Source organism: Neophocaena asiaeorientalis, unplaced genomic scaffold (genome assembly GCF_003031525.2).
Source record: "Neophocaena asiaeorientalis asiaeorientalis breed wild unplaced genomic scaffold, Neophocaena_asiaeorientalis_V1.1 scaffold432, whole genome shotgun sequence".
NCBI lineage: Eukaryota > Metazoa > Chordata > Mammalia > Artiodactyla > Phocoenidae > Neophocaena > Neophocaena asiaeorientalis.
In genome coordinates, this window is record NW_020174549.1 from 2,083,800 (window position 1) to 2,110,573 (window position 26,774).

At 39.7% G+C, this 26,774-nt stretch overlaps 1 protein-coding gene across 1 annotated transcript in view; it reads left to right on the top strand.

The window, feature by feature from the left end:
• Positions 1-10,708: 10,708 nt before the first annotated feature.
• TXNDC8 (thioredoxin domain containing 8) overlaps positions 10,709-26,774 on the top strand; it is a 37,178-nt gene continuing 21,112 nt past the window's right edge. Inside the window, exons 1-4 of the mRNA XM_024757297.1 lie at positions 10,709-10,798; positions 13,554-13,658; positions 19,410-19,469; positions 21,991-22,056. Of these exons, the coding sequence (XP_024613065.1) occupies positions 10,775-10,798; positions 13,554-13,658; positions 19,410-19,469; positions 21,991-22,056 (255 nt within the window). The 5' untranslated portion in view covers positions 10,709-10,774. The remainder of the gene's footprint in view (positions 10,799-13,553; positions 13,659-19,409; positions 19,470-21,990; positions 22,057-26,774) is intronic.

Below are 26,774 nucleotides of genomic sequence, written 5' to 3' on the forward strand. Positions count from 1 at the left end.
TTTTTAAGAAACCTCCATACTGTTCTCCATAGTGGCTCTATCAGTTTACACTCCCGCCAACAGTGCAAGAGGGTTCCCTTTTGTCCACACCCGCTCCAGTATTTATCGTTTGTAGATATTTTGATGATGGCCATTTTGACCAGTGTGAGGTGATACCTCATGGTAGTTTTGACTTGCATTTCTCTAATGATTAGCGATGCTGAATTTCTTTTTCTCTTCTTCTTCTGGGACCCCTATAATTCAAATGTTGGTGCATTTAATGTTGTCCCAGAGGTCTCTGAGACTGTCCTCAATTCTTTTCATTCTTTTTTCTTTATTCTGCTCCCTAGCAGTTATTTCTACCATTTTATCTTCCAGCTCACTTCATTCTTCTGCCTCAGTTATTCTGTTATTGATTCCTTCTATAGTATTTTTAATTTCAGTTGTGTTGTTCATCACTGTTAGTTTGCTCTTTAGTTCTTCTAGATCCTTGTTAAATGTTTCTTGGGTTTTCTCCATTCTTTTTTCAAGATTTTGGGTCATCTTTACTCTCATTACTCTGAATTCTTTTTCAGGTAGGTTGCCTATTTCGTCTCCATTTATTTTGGTCTGTTAGGTTTGTACCTTGCTCCTTCGTCTATAACATTTTTTTTGTCGTTTCTTTTTTTTTTTTTTGATGGGTTGGGCTGTATTGCTATCTTACTGGTTGTTGGCCTTTGACATCCAGCACTGGAGTTTGCAAGCAGTTGGATAGAGCTGGGTCTTGGTGCTGAGATTAGGACCTCCAGGAGGCCTCACTCTGATTAATATTCCCTGAGGTCTGAGGTTCTCTGTTATCTGTTTTATATATAGTAGTGTGTTTATGTTAATCCCGAACTCCTAATTTATCTCTCCCCCACCCCTTTCCCCTTTGGTAACCAAAAGTTGTTATGTTTGTGGGTCTATTTCTCTTTTGTATATGAGTTCATTTTTGGTTTATAGGTCACATATAAGTGATATCATATTGTAACAGGGAAGAGCCAAATCTGACTACATGTTAGACCTGTTTCTTTTACTTTAACGTTTGCTTTCCACTGCTTTTGTTCACTCAGAGGATACTGTCTATACATAACGGCCTACTTTGGGGAACCCTGCCCCTCTGCCTGAATGTTAAACCAGAGTGCCTTTGTTCAGGGAAACATCCAGACCCTGTCCACCTGTGGATGGCTACAAGAAAGAAGAAATTAACCCATCCCCTATCCCCTTTGGTAACCAAAAGTTGTTATGTTTGTGGGTCTATTTCTCTTTTGTATATGAGTTCATTTATATCATTTTTGGTTTATAGGTCACATATAAGTGATATCATATTGTAACAGGGAAGAGCCAAATCTGACTACATGTTAGACCTGTTTCTTTTACTTTAACGTTTGCTTTCCACTGCTTTTGTTCACTCAGAGGATACTGTCTATACATAACGGCCTACTTTGGGGAACCCTGCCCCTCTGCCTGAATGTTAAACCAGAGTGCCTTTGTTCAGGGAAACATCCAGACCCTGTCCACCTGTGGATGGCTACAAGAAAGAAGAAATTAACCCATCCCCTCCCTGAGGCTGGCCATTCCAGGTGATATTTGCCAAACTTACGGCCTTTTTACTTCACTTCCTCATCTCCTCCCCATCTCTGTGCTATAAAAGAAACTGGCATCCAAACCCCGATAAGATGGTTATTTTGAGACTTTAGTGTGCCTTCGTCTCAGTCCGCTGGCTTTCCAAATACAGTCGTATTCCTTGCTCGACACCTCATCTCCAGTTTATTGGCCTGTCGTGCAGCAGGCAGAGTGAGCTTGTACTCCATAACAATATGATATTTCTCTTTCTCTGTCTGGGTAACTTCACTAAGTATGATAATCTTGGACTTCCCTGGGGGCACAGTGGTTAAGAATCCGCCTGCCAGTGCAGGGGACACGGGTTCAACCCCTGGTCTGGAAAGATCCCACGTACCACAGAGCAACAAAGCCTGTGCACCACAACTACTGAGCCTGCGCTCTAGAGCCCATGAGCCACAAGTACTGAGCCCACGTGCCACAACTACTGAAGACCACGTGCCTAGAGCCCATGCTCTGCAGCAAGAGAAGCCACCCAATGAGAAGCCTGCACAGTATAACAAAGAGTAGCACCCACTCACTGCTACTAGAGAAAGCCCGCGCGCAGCAACGAAGACCCAATGCAGCCAAAAGTAAATATATAAATTTATTTTTTAGAAGTCTTAAAAAAAAGAGTATGATAATCTCTAGATCCATCCATGTTGCTACAGATGGCATTATTTCATTCTTTTTATGGCTGAGTAATATTCTGTCGTATATATATGTACCACATCTTCTTTATCCATTCATCTGTTGACGGACATTTAGGTTGCTTCCATGTCTTGGCTGTGGTAAATAGTGCTGCAGTGAACATTGGGATGGATGTATCCTTTCAAATTATGGTTTTCTCTGGATATATGCCCAGGAGTGGGATTGCTGGGTCATATGGTAGCTCTATTTTTAGTTTTTTAAGGAGCTGTTTTTTATATAACTTAACAGCAATGATTTTTTTCCAGACTTTTTTTTTCTTTTTCTTATTGAAGTATAGTTGATTTACAATGTTGTGTTAGTTTCAAGTGAACAGCAAAGTGATTCATTGATATATATGTGTATATATGTATGTATATATATATATTCTTTTTCAGATTCTTTTCCATTATAGGTTATTATAAGATATTGAATATAGTTCCCTGTTCTATACAGTAAGTCCTTTATCTATTTCATATATAGTAGTATGTATCTGTTAATCCCAAATTCCTAATCTATCCCTGCCCCCCCTTTTTTCATACCTAAGAAAAGCTTCCAGTGGACAAGTAATATTAGCTTTTATATTTTAATTAAATGTGTAATAAACAAAAGTGGGTCTGGTGCAAGAATAAAAACACAAATCACTGGGTGAAAAACAGAAATGCTTAAACATTGCCATGTCAGATATTATCTCAACAGGTTGTATAGGAAACATCACAAAGCAACAGAGGTAGATTGATGTCCCATAAACTGAATCGAGGAAAATGTACGTATATCCTCATCTCTTCCCTCAACAACAAAATAAATAGTGAAAATATTAAAGAGTAAAATGTTCATGGATAAAATGGGGGAAGAATATATGTAATATTTTATTTGTGTGGGGGGGTACATCCTTTATCCTTTCTGTATTTTGATTGTCCTAGGTTTTTATAATGTGTTTTGATCATTACAGAAAAGGTTTAAAAAGTAAAGTTACTTTTTGTTATTAGGAAAAATATGACTATACGTTAATAACCATAAAAGGAGAGGATCTTTTCAAGTATGCAATCAATGGAAAAATGACAAAAGACATGATCAACAGATTTGGCTAAAAAATTAATTTCTGTGCCTAAAAATTTATTAATTACCAAAAAACTTAAAATATAAAGAGACTCTCACAAATTGAAAATCAGACCTCCTGGGCTTCCCTGGTGGCGCAGTGGTTGAGAGTCCGCCTGCCGATGCAGGGGACGCGGGTTCGTGCCCCGGTCCGGGAGGATCCCACATGCCGCGGAGCAGCTGGGCCCGTGAGCCATAGCCGCTGAGCCTGCGCGTCCGGAGCCTGTGCTCCGCAACGGGAGAGGCCACCGCAGTCAGAGGCCCGCGTATCGCAAAAAAAAAAAAAAAAAAAATCAGACCTCCTAATAAAAAATTAAATACTAAGTAATTTTATAAAAAATAGAAATATGTTCAACCATATTAGTAATCAAGGAAATACAAATTAAAACTATAATAATATAACAGCTTTCCTATCAATTTAACAAAGAATAATTAAAGTCATAAAATCAATGCTAACGCTGGTGATGCTATGGCAAGGTGAGCAAGTTCAAGGATGTGCTGGTGTCTGTAAATCGGCGCAAGCACTCAAGAAGGAAGTTTGCATCAAGATCACTAAAAATAGTAAATTCCTAGGAAGTTACTCTCAGAAAATAAGAGTTTCCACAATTACTTTTTGGAGAGACACGCATCACAGTTTTCTGTGATGTTGTTTTGTGACTAAGTTTGTAAAGAGCATGAGAAAAAAGCCAGTTAAAACACAATGCACCCAAATGATAGAATGGTATGCAACAATTACGAATCAAGTGGGTCTGAGTTCATTAGATAATGGGAAAATGCCCCTGTCATAACATTAAGGGAGGGAGCAAAATGCAAATTCATGTAGTAATAAAATGGTGATTTGCTTAAACTAAGTTACATCTGTGTGTGTATAACATCAAAATATAAACAGTGGTGATAATACAGTCTTGGAAATAGTATCTCAGTTAATTATTTTTCTACTTTCCTGTTCTCAGTATTTTGAAATGTTTTTATAATAAAAGCAATCAGGAAGACACAATTAACTATAGATTTTTTACAAGAAGCCTTGGAGGCTGTGGGGGGACTGTAAGCCACCTGTGGCCATGAGAGAAGTAAATGAAGACTCAAGTGTTTTCTAATATAAAGAAAACAAAGGGACCTTTCAGTAGGAAAGAAGCAATGACGCAGCTTTAGTCAATTCTCGTCCTTGGTGCTTCCCTGAGCCTCAGTTTATCCGAGGGCACGCTGAGGTCCTTTTTCTGTGTTTACAGAATGTTTGCTGATTCAAGCAGATCGTTTTCTAAACTGACTCACATGTAACATCTCCCTCACTCCAAGTGACAGGCATTTCCCTGACCTCAGTCTGTGTTCCAGCTCTTTCCATGCCCGAAGGAAAATCCAAGGACTTTTAGGATCCGAATCTAAGAAGTTTGGGGTAACGATGTACGTACTTTTCCTTACTGTTACCACAGTGCATACGTATCTCACAGCCGTGCACTGCAGCCACAGCCCACAAAAGCCAGAGGCATGAGTTTGCCCCAGGCTGGCAGAAATTGCCCCATGATGGTTATAATTGCCATAATACTAGATAATTTACCTTTTGTAAACACTTTGCCCTTGGCACAGTTTTTGATATATACAGTTTCATTCACTTCCCTGAAGGTGCGTTGTAGGGATTGGGTGGTGCTTGAGGATGGCCCTTTTCTGTTTTGGTCTTTCTGTGAGTCCTTGGCCTCTTGCCTTTCTTTTTCTCCCCACTATCTGAGCTGTGTACTATTCATACTACACGCCATTGTGACTCCTCCCCCATAACCTTGAGCCAGTGCCAAGTGCCTTTCAAATAATAGAGCTCCTTCCTGCTCTGTCCCATAGACTAGCCGTCGACCCAGGGACCTAGCGGAGTTTTGCTTCCTACTAGTAAAGGGATCACTGAAGGTTATATTCCCATCTCAATGCTGAAATGCCAAGCAAATGTGCTTGTTTATTTTGAATAAGCATTTTTCCTGGTAAATGACTCACTTCTGAATGTTGCAGTTGCCCTTGATGTCTGGGAAGAGCAGTTTTTGCATTTTTCATCAATATCACAAGGCTGATCTTCAGCCGATACGTGCAGGTATGGCCAGTTGAACCAGCTGTTAAATTATGGGAATGTATAATGGCTGATAAGTAGCCTCTGCCCTCATGTCCCACCTCACTGAGGCTGTCCCAGTCCTTCCCCTTGGACGCTCTGGACCTCCCCCAATCTAGCAACTGAAAGGGTTAATACCGGGCCAGGCACGCAGCTGAGCTGATGCACAGCTGCTGTCCATTTGGACTGATCAGTGCTGGAGTCACTCAGGGTGTGAGTTGGTTTTGGTTTTTTTGGTGTTTTGTTTTTGGCCGCACCACACGGCTTGTGGGATGTTAGTTCCCCGACCAGGGATTGAACCAGGACCCTCAGCAGTGAAAGCGCAGAGTCCTAACTACTGGACCGCCAGGGAATTCCCAGTGTGGGAGATATTTTGACTGATGCTCCTGCATCATTATGGTGTTGAAGGCGTGATACACCAGACTGACATAAATCAATCCAGTTGTTAGCAAAAAACTTCTTGCCTCGTGGTTCTCTAACGTGAACGCCTGGCAGAATCACCTGGAGGGCTAGTTTAAACGCGCACATCTGGGTCCCGCCCTCAGAGATTCTGATTCAGTAGGTCCAGGATGGGGCCTGAGAATTTGCGTTTCTCACAATTCCCAGGCAAGGCTGAAGCTGAAACTCCCAGTCCTCTGTTCCACAGGCAGCTCCCTGATAGAAACGGATCTCTAGAGCAGCACTTCTCAAACACCAGTATGCATAAGAATCACCTGGGGAATCTTGTAATACAGATTCTTATTCAGTGCATCTGGGATAGAGCCTGAAATTCTGGGATAAAGCCTGAAATTCTGCTTTTCTCTCAAGCCCCCAGGTGATTCCACTATCTATGACCTTGAATAACAAGGTCTTCTAAAGGGAATTCATGCTTCTCATCCACATAACGAAAGTCTTCCTTATAAATCCTTTATTCTCTCTGTATACAATTCCCTTCTCGGCCTCCTTCTTTCATTTCTTATTCTTTGCTGTTGTTGTAGTTCCCGTAGCTTCTTTCATTTTTTTCTTTTAACAAATTCGCAGGTGATGCTGATACTGTTAGTCTGTGAGCATACTAAGTAGTAACACCTCAAAGTGGCTGTAATTCTAGACCTCGGTCGCAGAGCACTTCAGAACAGCCCCTTCTTCCTCTCATACGAGTCCTCGAACTTCCCCCTCTCACCACTCAACTAAAGCCTAAACGGACACGAAGAGGAAGATATCACCCACCGGAGTCTTTGGTAAGAGAGAATAAACTGGCTTTTTTTCTTTAGGGTAAGACTAATAATGATCTGCGTTTTGTACTAAATCGTTCTCTAGCTGCTTCTATGGTCCTTCACATTTTGGCGTGTCTCTGTAAGTTCTGAGGTGGATTACAAGTCATGTGTGTGAATGATTTATCTCTTTATTCTTATTTTTTAGTTATTCTTTTAAAAATTGTTTTCACTTGGCCTCTTTTGCTCGTCCTCTCTCCCGCTTTGTTTTCTCCCATTCTCTCTTTACTTTTCTTCCCACTCTGTTTTTTTCTTGCCAATGTCTTCAAGATTTCAAATTCCCAACCGACTCTCCGGATTCCACCCCTGAATAATTTTTTTTTTTTTTTAATGCAACCCTGACTTCTCAAAAAGAGACTCCACCCAGACTGTTCTGGAGCTTCATGATTCCAACAATGAGATCAGAAATGAGTCTAGGAAAATTATGTGTGAGTGCGTGTCGGGGAAACAAAGAAAGCAGTCAAGTGTAAAAGGAAAGGCTCAAGTGCCCTTTTCTAGAAAATACTTGACTAGGAGCTTTTTATCCAGGACTAGAAATTGCCCTGCTTACCAACTAAGCACTTTCTCTGCAAAACATAAAAAAGATGTCTGTTTTTATGAACTTGGTCATTTCCTGGACTTTAATAGCGCTTTTCCTGGACTTTAATAGCACTTGATTCCAGTTGGATATAAACAGACTTCTGTGATCCATCGGCTTGTACCCTCCCTGCCCGTGGGCTGGGCAAGCTGCTTAGCAGCTAATTCTGTGGAAAAGTCTACAAGCCCTAGTGCCGGAAGGCAGAAATCCTGGCCCAGGCTTGCTCCACTTCTGGGAACCCAGGGACATGGCAGGAGTTTGTTGGTTAAGTAGCTGTGCCTGAGAGTTAATTCTGTACCATCTCCTTTCCAAATGCAGTGGAGAGAAGTTCAAGAAGATCTATATTCCATAAGGAAAAGAATAGTAGAGATGATGGATAGCTTCTGATGCAAAGGAAAAAAAGGAATGCACTGCATTCGGTTCATCCAGTACTAAGTAGCTTTCTAAGGGACCTGCAGATTCCAGCTGACCCTGTGTTCCTCCCTATCTGACAGGTGACCCAGACTTGAATTCTAAATTGATTCCGGCTAGGATAAGTTATCTAAGCTGGCTGCACCTCGATTATCTCATCTGTAGAGTGAACACAATCACCTTAACTAACAGGGTATTTGCAAAATAACATAAATGACATTGATGCCAAGAATGGAGCCCACACTTCAAAACAATGGTTCTCAACCTAGGGCTTGGAAGATGTTCAATATGCATCAACATCTACCTTTCCTTCTTTTTTTTTTTTTTTTTTACCTTTCCTTCTTGAATGAAAAAGACAGAAAAGAAGAAGGAGAGGCAATGATAGGATCTTCAGTGGATAACCATGAATAAAATTCCTGGCTGTGATGGTAGAAGCATCAAAATTAGCAGTCTCAAACTCAAATGCCAGTAGAAGCCGGGCAAGTAATATTAATAAGCAAAGCACCCCAGGGACAAAGAAAAAAGAATACAGCAGACAGTGGCAAGACAATAGCAATGCTTCAAATATCTGTTATCGTGGTAGAAGACAAATAGCTGCACACCCACAAGAAAAAGGGCTTCTTGCCACTCCACCTTGGGTTCTTGACGCAATGGAAGACGATGGGGACGGGACTCAGCTGGAAAGGGCAATGCCCCCTCCAGAGGGGTAGCCACTGCTCTCCACCTGACAGTTATCATGTGACACAAAATGAAAGGCCCAGCATTGCCAGATCTTAGGACTCTTTGCAAGATAAGTAAGAGGCTCTGTTGATTCCTAAAATATTCCGTTTGACCAATGTTGGCCAACCCTATGGTATGATCAACATAGTGGGCCCTCAGAGGCTTGTGGACATTAGGTTACAACCTATGTTGCTTCTCCTTTTTAGAGCTCTGTCAGCTCAGAAGGGAGCACATTGGGTTGCGGTTTGCTTTCCGTTCGCTAAGAGGTAAGAAAACCCTTTCAGAAGTAGAAACTTGGAAAGCCACAATGGTGCTGCATGCCTTTACTGGCTTCAGCTAGGAGCTGTACACACTTCACTAGACTTCTTTATATCTGTTAATTATCATCATATCCCTAAGAGGTGAGCGCTATCTCCATTTCACAGATGAGGAAATAGAAGATTAGATAAGCAGTAATTTGCTCAAGAGCTCACAGTAGCAGCCCTCAGGTCTGACACCAAGTTGTTTTATCCAAGTTTAGTGCCTCTCATATACCGTAAAGTGGAATAATAACATTTGTCTGAGTCTAAAGCTCATTTTCCTTCCCCCTTCTCCCTTGATAAATATTAAGCAGTTAGGGAGGCTCAGAAAGGAACTTAAATGACTGGAATGCCAGTTGGTAAATAGTTATTTCAGAGCATTAATGACTATTTTGAGTCTGGACACACTGCAGGCCAGAAATTAGATTCCTCAATCCTGAAGTTAGATTTTGCTCTACTATTGGCGTGCCTTGTTTGAGAGATTTTTAAACACCAATGACAATGTTGAGTCATAGTTCTTGCGGTTTGACCCAAGTGGAGAAATTTCTGTAATACTGTATCTGAGTGTTTACCAGGTAAGTATTAGAAATTCCAGCTTAATTCAGTTTCAACTGTAAAGGAATTTGCTGTCTGTGGAAACAAATGTCAGGCTTAGATAGCACTTCCAGCAACATTTCATCCAGTGGACCAAACCAAAAACCCAGGTTTCATCTCTGTCACCTCACTGCTTTCTGAAACATTGGTCTTAAAAACTGGGTTCCTGTGTATTTTATAACAGCTGCCAGCCAGCATCTTGTTTACATCCAGATGAAGAAAGAGGAAATTTCAGTAACTGTCACAAGGGCTAGGAATTGCTTTCTTGTTCTCTCGTGATTAACCCTTGGCCTAAAGATAGAATTGTTGGTTGGATTAAGATCATCAGGGTGGAACCCTGGACTTAGATGAATCCCATACAAACCACATAGCTGCTGTAAAATGGAGGAGGGATAAATTCACCCACAGAAAAATCCGTGTATTTTTGGTAGAAAGTGGAAGAAATGGGTGCTGGGAAACAACAAAAAACAACTTGGCCGAGGCTGTACGAGAAATATTCATAGCTCTTCATCTAACACACACTAAAAAGAAAGGCAGCTAATTCGTTCCTGAGAGACCTGAATGGAGGAGTGGAAAAAACCGAAAGAATGATTTTGCTGGTTTTGTTTTATTGTAGAATTCTGCAGTTTCTTACTTTGTGGTGATGGCTGGTGTTGTTGCTCTGAGGAAGGTCTGAGGAACATTGGTTCTGGCCATGTTTGGGTTTTCTTCTGACATTAAATTCTGAAAAATAACAAATCATCATGTGCAGAGTTTGGCAAGCTGCTGCTATCTTTGTAAGGCCCAGCAGCTAAAAATGTTTACTTTTTTAAAAGATTTAAAAACAAAGAATATGAACCAAAGACTGCATGTGGTCCATAAAGCCCCCAAATATTATCTGGTTCTTGACAGAAAAAGTTGGCCAAACCCTGGTCCAGTCCATGAAAGTGAAGTTTCATTACTTCCTAAATAATTAGAGCAAAAATAACAAAGTTTAGGGAATCTGTGACTCATAAAACCAAATGTACAAGAAACATTATTATAGGATTAGGCTTTAGTATCTTTCTCAACTGCAAACTAATCCCTTCAAAATCCTAAATGAAAATAACTTTCATCTATTTAATATTACTTTGCTTATTTCTCATTTGGTGGTTGCCAGGGCTGGGGAAGGGAGGGGGTGCATGGAAATAGGTAGTAGAAGATTAACAAGAGACAGACACGTTTTTGACTCTGCCCACAAGGCCAGCAGTTGGCTGATTTTTGGCTGACCACACACTGACTAACTAGTCATAGCATCAAAATGAAATTAGCTCCATGTCTGCCAAAGTTCCAGATTCTAAGATGTCATGTTCAATGATGTCATAGAGAAGGTACCCCTATATTCTGGCTAGGATCCTGTAGTTGATAGGAGACAGCTACAGTCAGCCAACTGAACCAACAGGAGAGTTTTGTCAGCAATTCCCAGGTGTAAATCATGGTGCAGAATATTAGAGACATGGCAAGTATTTATTTGGCTTCAAGGAGTATTTCAAAAGAGACATCTTGAGAGCAGATTTGATAAACTTTAAGGAATATTTCCTCCATCCAGTACTCCTTCATTGCTCTGTAGCAAGAGGAGATTTTTATTTTTTAATGCTTGTTCTTCATGTTGTTTCTTGAGGGATGGCACTCTCTAGAGAGTAGCCAAGAGAAAAATTGATCAAAAAGAGTTTTATCCCTTCCTCCATCTCATTTCTTGCTCTGACTCTAGCTGGATCCAGGCCAGCTCCTAACATAGCCCATCCTGTACCTGATCCCACCAATTTTACCGTAGTTGTACCTGGAAAATTTTATGGAAGTAAAATAGTCCACATATTTCTCTTATCCCAGGAAAGAGAACAGAACCCCTAGACATGCCTATAGAATGGACCAGGGGCATTAACAAGTGTTCAGGTGGTATTTCATAAAATCACTTTCCATCCATTGTCCAATGGTACTGCCACAACAAATCTCAATGCATATATGGGCCAGGGATAATTCTTTATGTAAAGAAAATTGCCTCTAAAAGAGTGGTTAACAGCCTACATCCTTTAGGGGTAGAGCAGGCATTTAGCATCCAGACATTCTGATGTGACCACATTACAGGAGGACCAGGAGCTGGAGGGAAGGGGGACATGTAGGGACGGGGTCTTCCCTCCACTAGCACCCTCAGAATTAGACTTTTGACACTTTTGCCAAATGTGCCTGTATGTAAGATCACAAATATGAGAGCGACCAGATTGAAAGAAGGCATTGCCATGTACCTTTGACATAAAAAAATGTTTTAAAAATAGCACACACTTGCTAATGATTTTGGTAATTATTCTTTTTTTGGTTTTTCTGGGAGTCTCATAGAGTAGCTTGGAGTCTCACTCATCCTCTGAGAAGCCCTCTCCATCTCCTCCTCAGAGACCTATTCTGAGGGCCTACTGTCTCCTTTATGTCTTTATTCAAATGTCACATCGAGGTGGACCTTGGCCACCCCGACTGTGATTGTAATCCAGCACGCATCCTTCCCTCCTGTTTCTTTATTCTCCTTTTTTCTTTATTAGCACTGGTCACAAATTTACTATATATTTTACTTATTAATCTTACCATTGGCTTCCCCACCAAATGTAAGCTCCATGAAGGCAGTGGGTAGAATGTTTTGGTTTTTGTCCGATGCTGTATCCTAGCAGCGTGTCCAGTAGCTGGCATAGAGTGGGCCTCAATAGGTACATGTGGGATCACTATGCATACCATGGGAGTATTACCTTCAGAGAACTTAGCCAAGTCAGATTCATTGGACCAGGTAATCCATTTTACAGCCTAACAACTACTGAGAAGTGAAGACATGTATGCTTTTGAGGATGGCATCTACCTTATAACTTCAGAAGCAAGTGAGAAGTGGAGGCTTGGCATGGCTTTTTGAAAAGTTAGTCACCCCTCTCTTGGAGGAATATTGGTAAAGGAAGAGCACGTCTTCTTTGAGTCATCCGTTTCACTTCTTGAAAGTAGATCAAATGGCAATGTAATTGTCAAGACTCCCCTATTATAAAGTATATGCCATCTGTATGGAATAAACCCCATCCCTATTTCCAGTGCTAGGCCCTGATTGATTTAACTCAATTAGTGATCCCATCCCTCCATATTAATTAGTGGTCCAGGTATAAGCACATGATGGCATTTGGGCCAGAGAGAGGAAGAGTGAGCCCCGTTACTATAAAGAACTCAGGAGACGATTTTGTGTAGTGGTTAAGGAAATGGACTCTGGGGTCAAGCTTACTAGGTTAGCAATTCCAACTACACCACTCACCAGCTGGTTGACCATGAGAAAGTTAATCAATGTTAGTTTTTCCATCTGTGAAATTGGGATAATAATAATATCCACTGCATAGGGTGGTTGTAGAGATTAAGGAAGAGAATACCAAGCACAGAGTAAATTAGATACTCTTGGTAGAATTCCAGTGAGAAAAGGAAAAATAAATCTTGAACAGAACGCTGTGTATTAGCAGATCATTCATTAATCAACTAAATGCTCTATGAGCACTTACCATGTGCCAGTTAGGGGCCATGGAGGCACAGAAGTGAGTCAGGATTGAGTTCTGTAGGGACTTGTTGGAAAGACAAGCCGTGCATGAAATAACTAGTGTAGGACATTGTTCACAAAGCAATAAAGCATAGATACCATGATCTGAGGTCCCAGGAGGGAAAATCTTACTTTACTTAGATGATACAGACAGTTGGTAGAAAAAATTCACTTAAGACATTCAGCAAGAAGCATGTCTAATCCTTAAATGTATGGTTTTAACTATATCTTTAATAATGATCAGCCCACCCCCCACAAAACCAAACCAAACAAAAACAAGAAATGATTCAAGTTATTAGATTAGCTCTCCTTTAGATTTCTCTGTTAATGCATGTTTACATCCTTGTTTAAAAAATCAAATATAGGTGTCCACCTTGAACACCCATTCATCCCCACCTTCCACCCCTCATCTCTCACTATCCAATCTCAGTCTCTCCCCAGAGGTATCCAACCATTACCAACCACCATTACCAACCCATCTGGTAAATAGAATCCTAACCTTTTTGTGTGGGTTTATCATCACTTATGTATACTTAGAAAGATAAGTATATATAACCCTGGAGAACAATGGGGTGGGGCCCCATAGCTAAGCTGTCATTTTATTCCCTGACAGACACTATGAGATGTAGTGATTGTGCATATTTCCTCATTTATGCTCTGGTCTCAGGATGAATTAAAAGCACTTTTGAAATCTGCCGAAAACAAACTTGTAGTAATTGAATTTTCAGCAAAGTGGTGTGGTCCTTGCAAAAGAATGTATCCTCTTTTTCATGTAAGTATCATCAGTGTCTATTTCACAATTTTAGAAGGAATTTAAAGTTCTCAAATAGTTTTCCCAATAAATCTTAAAAGTTTTGCCTTTACGAGCCATTATGGAATCATAGCTTCCCCCCCACTTGGTGCCTACTTCTTTTTTTATTATTATTTAAAATTTTTTTCAATTTTATTTAAGTATAGTTGATTTACAGTGTTGTGTTAGTTTCAGGCACACAGCACAATGATTTGGACAGATAGATAGATAGATAGATTGGTAGGGATAGAGATATTCCTTTTCAGATTCTTTTCCCTTACAAGTTACAAAATATTGAGTATAGATCCCTGTGCTACACAGTAGGTCCTTGTTTGTTAACTATTTTATGTATAGCAGTGTGTATGTGTTAATAGCAACCTCCTAATTTATCCTTACCCCCCTTCCCCCTTTAGTAACCATAAGTTTGTTTTAAAATGACTGTACTACCCAAGGCAATCTATAGATTCAGTGCAATCCTCATCAAATTACTAATGGCTTTTTTCACAGAACCAGAACAAAAATTTTTTTTTAATTTCTATGGAAACACAACTCGCCAATAGCAATCTTGAGAAAGAAAAACAGAGTTGGAGGAATCAGGCTCCCTGACTTCAGACTTCACTAACAAAGCCATAGTAATCAAAGCAGTATAGTACTGGCAGAAAAACAGACATATGTAGATCAATCGAATAAGATAGAAAGCCCAGAAATAAATCTACGCCCCTATGGTCAGTTAATCTATGACAAAGGAGGCAAGAATATACAACGGACAAAAGACCGTCCTTTTAGTAAATGGTGCTGGGAAAACTGGACAGCCACATGTAAAAGAATGAAATTAGAACATTCATTAGCACCATATACAAAAATAAACTCAAAATGGATTAAAGACCTAAATGTAAGACCAGATACTATAAAACTTCTAGAGGAAAACGTAGGCAGAACACTCTTTGACGTAAATCACAGCAGTATCTTTTTAGATCCGTCTCCTAAAGTGATGGAAATAAAAACAAAAAGAAACAAATGGGACCTAATTAAACTTAAAATCTTTTGCACAGAATCGTAGTTTTTTGAAGCATCCTGATTAACCTGAATATAATACAGTGAGATCTAATTAGATCATTAGTATACACACCAGAAAATTAATATTACTTGTCTATGGATAATTCTGCAAGGATCATCAAAAGGTGCGAAAGAGTACAATTGTACAAAGGAATGGATTATTCATAATAATGACATCTTACCTAAGTTCCAGAATTCAGACCTTCCAAATATTGGAATAGATTACAGATGAACATGATACTTGTTTTCAACTATAATATAAAAGAATAAACTGCTCCCAATCCTTCAACCCTATTATCAGAACAAATCCTATGTCTCACATATTCCTTTCATATCTGATCTCCTTTATAAAATATCTTAGTAAAATATTCCACTTAGTTGTAATCGTATACTTATATTCAGATCTTTTTCCATATACACATTTGTTCATGTTTTTATCAAGTTTTTCGATTATAATTTTCATGTCTATACAATGTTTCATCTAGTTAATTTTCCTATTACCCCATTTAAGAGTTTTCACCATTGAGGGATGGGGAGGGAGGTGTGTAACATGCAGCGGAAAGAAACTCAGGGCATTTTCTTTTCATTTCTCCTTATTGCACAGATGTTTCACATTTATGGTCCATCTTATGAAATCTATTCCTTCAAATATAAAATTTGGACTTCTCTACACAACTGAAAATACTCTGGTTTATTTTCAGCAAGATTTCTAACATTTCAACTTTTTTGACTTAAACTCTTCAATCTACCTGAATTCATTCTAACCACAATCACAACCTTTGATATTTAATTTAAAAGAAACATATTCAAGTAGAGAAATTGGCTACATGACATCTCAACATCTATTCTCTGCCGAAAATTCTTAGAATATTTTCATATCTGGCAGGCCCCTCTATTCAGACACTTAAACTTAGAGTCTCCAAAGTTTAGCTTCAGGAGTATAACTACCTCACCTGCCACAAAGTCAAAGCTGATCAAATTTCAATGGCCAATGAGGCATTTTAATCTCGGGCGTGGTAGCCCCTTTCTCCCTTCATACTTTCGGGCCCTGAAGGTGGTAAGGGCTCTGCCACTGTTGTGTCCAGACTCTCACAGCTCCTCAACACCCATCTCTAACTTTACAGTTATTTATAGTTGGCCCTTTGGTGATAAATGTCCCCAAGTTATCCTAATTTGAATGTGCCATCTGTTTTCTGTTGGGATCCAGACTAATGCACACACAGTTTTTAAATTTGGGTGTATCCACACTGTGAAATACTATTCAGATGATAAAAACAATCAAGTAGACCCACACATAATGAAGGAATTACCTCCAAGACAACAATAGAATTAAGTAAAAAGAGAACAATATAGGAAAATTTATACAGTATGGTCCCATTTATGTAAAACAGAGATACATATACATATGTGTGTATGTATATATCAACATATATACATATATATTATATGTAAACAAAGGGGAGCAGAAGATGCATATCAAACAAGTTTTTTTTTTTTTTTTTCTGTGAGAGGGAGTGAAAACTGGGGGAGGATTGAAAATGGGAAAAGTTCATGCTTTGCTTTATTTTTCTTGTAATGTTTGAACTCTTTCAAGAGAAGGTATTCATCATGTGTCATTTATTAAAAACTCATTGTACATAATGGAGTTGGAGGAAATGCTTTTCTTACTCTAGGGCACTTTATCGGAGATCAGAGTAGAAACAGAAACCAAATTAGACTGAAAAGGATTTTAATACGAGGAGTTAAATGCTCATAAAATCATTACAAGACTGGATGAATGGGCTCCAGAGTGGAACCCCATGAATGACTCAAAAGCACAACAGACCCACCTGAGGGGATCCTAACTTTACCAATATCAGATGTGAGAAGAGATGGGAAGCCACTACTGGGAGAAAACAAACAAACAAAAAACAAACAGAAAAACAGCAGTCGGGGAGTCAGAATCAGAATCCGGAAGCTGATGTCGGGGCACTGGATCCCTCAGCATAGCTGCCGCCTCCAGCACGATTACCCTCCCACACCCCAGTCGTGCTTTCCAGCAGCACATCCAAAGATGAAAAGAAAGTAGCTCTGTCTCACTTCTGCCTTCCAAGTCTTGCCTTCATGCATCTCACTGGTGAAACCAATTTGCGTCCAGAACTCTAGCTGCAAGGGAATCCAAGGAAACTTTACCTTTTCCCTTTTCCAGGCTCTGCAGGAAGGTGGAATGGAAGTGAGCCGGCTATACCATTACTCTAGGTGGGGAAGAGTTCAAGACATTTTCAGGGGCTTCCCTGGTGGCACAGTGGTTAAGAACCCACCTGCCAATGCAGGGGACAGGGGTTCGAGCCCTGGTCTGGGAAGATCCCACATGCTGCAGAGCAACTAAGCCAGTGCACCACAACTACTGAGCCTGTGCCACAACTACTGAAGCCTGTGTGCCTAGAGCCTGTGCTCTGCAACAAGAGAAGCCACCGCAATGAGAAGCCAGCGCACCGCAACGAAGACCCAACACAGCCATAAATAAATAAAATTTAGTTAATTAATTTTTTTTAAAAAGACCTTTTCAGACACACAAAAACTAAAAGTTGACAACCCAGAGTCTCTGCTAAAGGATGTATGGCAAGAAGAAAAAAAGTAAATCATAAGCAAATGTGGATTTTAAGAAGTGATTTAAAACTTTAAGTCTTGAGTAAATTCCACAGTCCCATTTGATCTGGGCCCTGATGATTAAGAGCAGGGGTCAGGAACCTTTTCTGTAAAGGTTAAAGACAGTATTTTCAGGTTTGCAGGTTATATGGTCTATGTCATATATACTCAGCTTTGATCTTGTAGCACAAAAGCAGGCAATGGCAATACACGAATGGGCAAACATGTTCCAATAAAACTTTATTTATGAGACCATGTGGAGATCTGGATTTGGTCTATAGGGCAACGTTTGATGACTCTGGGCTAAGAGGATCACCTGGCATAGAACCCCAAAAAGGACATTTCTGGAAAAGGGGAGGTTATAAATTTGTTGAGAAATTGCATGGTGTGATCGTGGGAAGGCAAGTACTCTGTGAGGCTAACTTACAGTGTTTGCAGCGGAAGTAGCAACACACGAGCCTTGAAAAGGAAGCTGAGCCCAGATGGAGAAGGCCCTTGTGTTATAACTTAATGAGTTGCTGTAGAGTCAAAATAGAAGAACGTTTAAAAAGGTTTTGCCATGATCAAATGTGGGTTTTTGGAAAATACTTTTGGCAATGTTGTATAAGAATGGGTTGGAAAGACTGAGGCAGGTAACCCAAGGTGAACAGCAATGTTAATGATGAGTTTACCAAAACTAGGGCAGTGGTTTGGGGAGAAAAAAGGAAAGGTCAAATTCAGGAGACAGTTTAGAGTTAAGAGCAAACAGAACAGGTGACCAGGTGGTAACATTATATGGGAGGAAGAACAGAGCAGAAGGAAGAATTTTTGTTGAGGGCAGAGGAGGGTCCTAGGTAGATGGAGTGGGATAGTGAGGGAAGGCAGTGTTCACAAGGGAACCCCAGTCTAGCAAGGAACCTGTACGATGTCTTCCGACTACTACTCAATACAAAACTACTATAACCCTGTCCATTTCCTGTCAGACTTGGGAGACTCTGAAAACTTCCTAAATAGAACCTGACCCTGAAATCAGATGTCCACGTAAGTCAAACCCATTGCCCCGCCTGACTGCTACTGGAGAACACCCATGTATCTTGAAACTTGAAAAGTGCAAGTCAATTTCCCCAGAATTCTTGGGCAACACCATCTTCCTGCCAGGCGTGGAGATGCTGCCAGTCAAAATCAGCATCTTTTTTTTATCTGCAAAGTACTCCAAGATACCAAAGACCTTCGTGTTTATTATCTAAGAGTTTTCCCCCAATTTCATCATCTTGATGAGCCACTGAAGAAAGAACTCCCACTTGGGGCACATTTCATGGACAAACAACCGGAGAGAATCCCTACAACAGAACTCCGCACCTAATGTCCACCTAATCAGTCCATGTCATGCTGCTTCCTGCTTGTCCACGGGAGCAGCCACCAGTGACAGCTCCATCCGTTGTTGTCTCCACTTGGCCAAACTCTGGACACTTCACACCACCATTGAAGAGAGGTTTCATTTGAAACAGGTCAATGGAAATGCTTGAGATATGATGTTAATGCAAACAAATCAGTATGCTATTAAGTGCCCTTAAAGAATGAACATAGCTGTTGGGAAAAAAGAAAATCCCAGGAGCTGACATTTACAGGCTGCTTCTGCATCCACTACCCCATACCCATTACCAACACCACTGTCACCACCGCTGTCAAAGATGCTTCCGGAACATCTGGAACAGAAGCAGGAGAGTTGTTTTTCCCTCCTCCCATTTTCCATTTTCTTGCAAATGCTTCCCACTGGCAGAACCTAACAGGAAGACAGCTGGCAGAGGATTCTGCAAAATCTAGTTTTGATACATAGCAGAACACAGACTTTAGACTCTGGTTCTGCCGTTGATCTTTGCTTGACCTTGGCAGCATCCAACTTTGACTTTGGTGCTTGAGGTTCTAGGCAGTAGTGCAATGCCAGAATGATGCTTAGCTCCCTTGATCAACCTTTTTGTTCGGTTTTGTTTTTGCTAAAAGACATTGCTAGTGTGTGATTTAATATTAACATTAAGCTAATGAGGAATTTTTTACTCTTTTACTTCGAAGGAAATGTCTGTGCAATACCGAAACGTCATGTTTGCTAGTGTGGATGTGGACAATGCTCGGGTAAGAATCTTAAATCCTTCCTTGTAGATATGTAAAATCCAACGCGATGTCATTGAGAGTGCTGTCTCAGTGATTATATAAGCAATTTAAAGTGTGATGAGTGGGCTTCCCTGGTGGCGCAGTGGTTGAGAGTCCCCCTGCCGATGCAGGGGACACGGGTTCGTGCCCGGGAACGGGAAGATCCCACATGCCGCGGAGCGGCTGGGCCCGTGAGCCATGGCCGCTGGGCCTGCATGTCCGGACCCTGTGCTCCGCAACGGGAGAGGCCACAACAGGGAGAGGCCCGCGTACCGCAAAAACAAACAAACAAACAAATATATATATAAGTGTGATGAACTGTAGTAAACTCCCCCATAACGTTCTTGTATATTTCGTATTTTTTTTTAAAAGACAATAAACATGTGGCTCTCCTGCTGCCCCCCGCCTTCCCATACTATGGCAGAATTCACTAATCAAGCCTAATATTCTTCACCACTTGCTCTGGACTCTGCCCCACAATCCTGCTCAGTAGAGTTGCTCTAGACAGACAATACCAGTTGGTTGAAGTTGAGCTCAAAGTGAAAACTGATTTTCACCCCTATAATAGATTATTATTCAATTTCTAAAACCTAACTCAATGCATTACAGACATTTTAACATAACTTGCTTTCCCCTTGCTATACCGTATGCTTTTTGTGGGTTTTTTTAAACACCACAAGGAATTCCAGGAAATCCTTCCCTTACCTCCCTAGAGCCTTTCTTCCTCACCCCCCCCACAAATATAATGTCCTCAATCAAAATGTGCTTACTGATACACACAATTACAAAATTATTCTTCCTAACACTTGTTCACTTATAATGAGGAAAAGTACCAATAACAAGTGGCCTGTGCATACATTGGATTGAATTTGAGCTTTAGAATTTAAAAAATCTACTATTCACCCATCCTGCCCTTTAATAGTTTTGTGACCTCTTACCAGTTAACCTCTATAAACTTCACTTTCTCTGTATGTAAAACAAGGTAATAATTAACGGAATATGATAAGATAGAAGGCACAAAATATATGACATACTACCCAGAACATAATAAATGTTCCATTTTTCCATTTCCTTCAACTTTCATTAAAGTGTGACAGTGTGTGATTCTCCTTTAAGATGAATCATGTACTATGCTTTCAGAATACACAGCTAGGGTTATTATCTCTTTGTCTTCTTCATATTCAGAGTTGTGCACCTATCACTACAGTCAATTTTAGAAAGTGTTCACAACTCCAGAAAGAAACACTGTTCCCTTCAGCAGTCACCTCCCTGCCCCGATCCCTCCATCCACCACCTCAACCCTAAGCAACCATAAGTCTGCATTGTCTCTAGATTTGCTTATTCTAGCCATTTCATATAAATGGAATTATAGAATATGTGTTCTTTTGTGATGGGCTTCTTTCACTTAACATAAGCTTGCAGGATTCATCCATGATGTGGCATGTATCCGTACAATATATTACCTTTTTTTTAATCCATTCATCCTACGATAGACATTCGGGTTGTTTGCAACTTTTCGCTATTATGTCTAATACTGGCATAAACATTTATGTATACATTTTCATTTCTTTTGGCTATATATCTAGAAGTGGAATTGTTGGGTCATATGGTAACTCTTTATTTAACTTATTGAAGCACTGACAAATTGTCTTTGAAACAGCTGCACTATTTTACATTCCCACCAGCAATGTATGAGGGTTCTGATCTCTCCATACCCTCAGCAACATGTGTTATTATTTTCTTTTTTGATTACAGCTGTTTGTCTCTTAAGGTGAAACAAAATGCACAGTTTTCTTTTCTAATAGTAATGTGTTCATTGTTGTCATTGCTGTGGTCATGAAAATGATAATGTAGTGGGGGTGGCAGGGGAGAGGTTTTGATCCTGTGGGTGGCTAATTTTCTTTTGACTCAAACAAAATAAACAGAAAGTGGTATTTGAAATCAGATTGTAATGGATTAGAGCAATTGGAATGCTAACATATTTTCTTGTCTCTTGGCTCCAAATCTTTCACAAAGATGGGCAGTGAAGAGGCATAAGGCTTAAAAGAAAGAAATATGCAAGCCTTACTTAAAATGCAAGACATTATATCACCCCATGTCTCAAGTGTGAGTTATAAAGAGACCTTTACCCGTTCTTATTTTTTACAATATGCTCTTTCCATATTGGATTCCACTGGCTCCCTTCTGCCGTCTTTCACAAGCTCTTTTAAATAGAGCTCATTTTGTCCTTCAGTCCATTCTGTTTTGGCCCCCATCTCTCACCCGTCTCCTAGAGCTCTTGAATGAGAAAGCTCAGGAAGGCTGGAAACAGTTATTTTTTTCTACTGTAACATTCCTGGAAGCTTTGAGGATATATTAGAAAAGTTCTTGGCAAGAGAATCTGTAATGTATCAGCTGTCCCTGGGCTCTCAGACATGCCTCCTGAGACGTCACTAAGTACCACTGTTGGTCCAGAGAGAGGATACCAAAACTGTGACTTCATGCTACTTCTTTCATTTTCCAGGAGTTGGCCCAAATTTATCACATCAAAGCAATACCCACATTTCAGATGTTCAAGCAAGCCCAGAAGGTATGTTTCTATGGTAACTGGCAGATTGAAATAGATTATACAGCCATCAGAGTCTTAAAAAAAAAAAGGCCTGGGGTGTCCTGGATGGACGAAACAACTGTATTTATTTTCAATCTTAGCAATGTAATTCTTAGTTTCTGAACTTTACATATTGGCAAGGGGTAAAAAAAAAAGCATGAATCATGATAAATCTCCCCATTCAGACCATTTGAGGTGTCCCAATCCATATGAAATACCCCACTATTATCCCTCTCTGGGGCCAAACCATCAAAAAAGAACCTTATAACAAGGGGCATGATGAAATTCTCTCACAAATATATACACGTTTTTCACACTTGGGCAAACATCAATCAAAAGCTATTACAAGGTTAAATAGCCTAGTGGTTGACCAGGCAGGTTCTGGGCTCCGATTTCTTTGGTTCAAAAACCAGTTCTTCCACTTCCCAACAGTTTACTTAATAACCTCTTGGTATCTTAGTTTGCCTATCTGTAAAAACATGGATGGTAAAAAGTTTCCCCCTCCGTAGTGAAAATGAAATGAATTAACATGACTAAACTTTTTAGACCCATCCTGACACACGAGTATGTTGTGTTAATTACCTCGAAGATATTAATGGAATGGAATGCCTCAAATACTTGGTGTGTGATGAAACTAGTAATTACATATATGGCTGGGAGCACGGACACTTGTGTGTACCTTTTGAAAGGTGATTTTGCAACACACTTAAGACAAACACACTGTTCATTCCCTTTCACACATTATCCCATTCTTGGGAATTTTTGCTAATGAAATACCTCATGGAAAAATAAATGGCTAAGTGCATAGTAACTGTAGCATTATTTCTAACAAAATATGGAAGCAAGGTAAATGTTTTTTTTTAGTAGAGTGGCTAAGTGATTTATGATACATCTAGTCTATGAAACAGTATGCAATTAAAAAGGGTTATGGACAGAAAAGAAGCAGATTCACAGATAAAGAAAACAAACTACTGGTGGCGGGGGAAGCAGTATAGGGGTGGGGGAGTGGGAGGTACAAACTATTGGTTGTGACAGGCTCAAGGATGTATTGTACAACATGGGGAATATAGCCAATATTGTGTAATAATTATAAATGGAAAGTAACCTTTCAAAATTGTAAAAAATGTTTTTAATTGTTTTAAATGATTGAGCTAAAAGATTAAATAAATAAATAAAAAGAGTTATGAAGAATATATGTAAAGTAAAAAACATTCATACTTAAACTTTGTAAAGATTACATCTGCAGTACAGAGAATGAGAGCATTTGATATGCTAGCTGTAGAATTTTATCTTCGTTTTCTATTTGTGTGTATTTGCTTTAACATAATTGAAGCAATAGATTTTTTTTTTTTTTTTTTTTGGCTGCGTTGGGTCTTTGTTGCTGCACGCGGGCTTTCTCTAGTTGCCGTGAGCAGGGGCTACTCTGTTGCGTTGTGTGGCCTCTCATCGCGGTGGTTTCTCTTGTTGCAGAGCACGGGCTCTCGGCACGCGGACTTCAGTAGTTGTGGCATGTGGGCTCAGTAGTTGTGGCTCGTGGGCTCTAGAGCGCAGTCTCAGTAGTTGTGGCGCACGGGCTTAAATGCTCTGTGGCATGTGGCATCTTCCTGGACCAGGAATCAAACCCGTGTCCCCTGCATTGACAGGTGGATTCTTAACCACTGTGCCACCATGGAAGTCCCAAAGCAATAGATTTAAATAATTTTTCCCCAAAAAAATGACACTACCTATTTCCTCTCTTGAGGTTTTACTTGAAAATTGAAACCGTTTCATGTGGGCATTCTTTTTTTTTTAACAACTTTATTGCAGTATAATTGCTTTACAATGCTGTGTTATTTTCTGCTTTATAACAAAGTGAATCAGCTATACATATACATATATCCCCATATCTCCACCCTCTTACATCTCCTTCCCACCCTCCCTATCCCACCCCTCTAGGTGGTCACAAAGCACCCAGCTGATCCCCCTGTGCTATGCAGCTGCTTCCCACTAGCGATCTACTTTACATTTGGTAGTATATATAAGTCCACGCCACTCTCTCACTTTGTCCCAGCATACGCTTTCTCGTCCCCGTGTCCTCAAGTCCATTCTCTCTCTCTTTTTTTTTTTCTTTTTTTTTTTTTAGGATCCATGTATATGTGTTAGCATACGGTATTTGTTATTCTCTTTCTGACTTACTTCACTCTGTATGACAGACTCTAGGTCCATCCACCTCACTACAAATAACTCAATTTCGTTTCTTTTTATGGCTGAGTAATATTCCATTGTATATATGTGCCACATCTTCTTTATCCATTCATCTGTCGACGGACACTTAGGCTGTTTCCATGTGCTGGTTATTGTAAATAGAGCTGCAGAGAACATTGTGGTACATGACTCTTTTTGAATTATGGTTTTCTCAGGGTATATGCCCAGTAGTGGGATTGCTGGGTCGTATGGTAGTTCTATTTTTCATTTTTTAAGGAACCTCCATACTGTTCTCCATAGCGGCTCTATCAATTTACTTTCCCACCAACAGTGCAAGAGGCTTCCCTTTTCTCCATACCCTCTCCAGCATTTATTGTTTGTAGATTTTTTGATGATGGCCATTCTGACTGGTGTGAGGTGATACCTCATTGTTGTTTTGATTTGCATTTATCTAATGATTAGTGATGTTGACCATTCTTTCATGTGTTTGTTGGCAATCTGTATATCTTCTTTGGAGAAATGTCTGTTTAGATCTTCTGCCCATTTTTGGATTGGGTTGTTTGTTTTTTTGAATATCGAGCTGCATGACCTGCTTATAAATTTTGGAGATTAATCCTTTGTCAGTTGCTTCATTTGCAAATATTTTCTCCCATTCTGAGCAAATGGCCTTTATTATGTTGAGGTAATTTCCCTCTATGCCTACTTTCTGGAGGGTTTTATCATAAATGGGTGTTGAATTCTGTCAAAAGCTTTTTCTGCATCTATTGAGATGATCATATGGCTTTTATCCTTCAGTTTCTTAATATGGTGTATCACATTGATTGATATGCATTTATTGAAGGATCTTTGCATTCCTGGGACAAACCCCACTTGATCATGGTGTATGATCCTTTTAATGTGCTGTTGGATTCTGTTGGCTAGTATTTTGTTGAGGATTTTTGCATCTATGTTCATCAGTGATATTAGCCTATAGTTTTCTTCCTTTTTGACATGTTTGTCTGGTTTTGGTATCAGGGTGATGGTGGCCTCATAGAACGAGTTTGGGAGTGTTCCTCCTTCTGCTATAGTTTGGAAGAGTTTGAGAAATAGAGGTGTTAACTCCTCTCTGAATGTTTGATAGAAATCTCCAATGAAGACATCTGGCCCTGGGCTTTTGTTTGTTGGAAGATTTTTAATCACAGTCTCAATTTCAGTGCGTGTGATTGGTCTGTTTATATTTTCTATTTCTTCCTGGTTCAGTCTCGGAAGGTTGTGCTTTGCAGAGAATTTGTCCATTTCTTCCAGGTTGTCCATTTTATTGGCATGTAGTTGCTTCTAGTAATCACTCATGATCCTTTGTATTTCTGCAGTGTCAGTTGTTACTTCTCCTTTTCCGTTTCTAATTCTGTTGATTTGAGTCTTTTCCCTTTTTTTCTTGATGAGTCTGGCTAATCGTTTATTAATTTTGTTTATCTTCTCAAAGAACCAGATTTTACTTTTATTGATTTTTGTTATCATTTCCTTCATTTCATTTTCATTTGTTTCTGATCTGATCTTTATGATTTCTTTCCTTCTGCTAACTTTGGGGCTTTTTTGTTCTTTCTCTAATTGTTAGGTGTAAGGTTAGGTTGTTTATTAGAGATGTTTCTTGTTTCTTAAGGTAGGATTGTATTGCTGTAAACTTCCCCCTTAGAACTGCTTTTGCTGCAACCCATAGGTTTTGGGTCGTTGTGTTTTCGTTGTCATTTGTTTCTAGGAACTTTTTGATTTCTTCAGTGATCTCTTGGTTATTCAGTAGCATATTGTTTAGCCTCCATGTGCTTGTAATTTTTTTCCTGTAATTTATATCTAGTCTCATAGCATTCTGGTCAGAAAAGATACTTGATATGATTTCAATTCTTGTAAACTTCCCAAGATTTGATTTGTGACCCAAGATATGATCTATCCTGGAGAATGTACCATGAGCACTTGAGAAGAAAGTGTATTCTGTTGTTTTTAGGTGGAATGTCCTATAAATATCAATTAAGTCTATCTTATTGTCATTTAAAGCTTGTGTTTCCTTATTTATTTTCATTATGGATGATCTGTCCATTGGTGAAAGTGGGGTGTTAAAGTCCCCTGCTATGATTGTGTCACTGTCGATTTCCCCCTTTATGGCTATTAGCATTTGCCTTATGTATTGAGGTGCTCCTTTTTTGGGTGCATAACTTTTTTCTTTATTCTCCTCTGCAGTAGTTATTTCCACTATTTTATCTTCCAGGTCACTTGTCTGTTCTCTGCCTCAGTTATTCCACTATCGATTCCTTCTAGAGAACTTTTAATTTCATTTACTGTGTTGTTCATCATTGTTTGTTTGCTCGTTAGTTCTTCTAGGTCCTTGTTAAACGTTTCTTGTATTTTTTCCATTCTATTTCCAAGATTATGGATCATCTTTACTGTCATTCCTCTGAATTCTTTTTCAGGTAGACTGCCTATTTCCTCTTCATTTGTTAGGTCTGGTGGGTTTTTACCTTGCTCCTTCATCTGCTGTGTGTTTC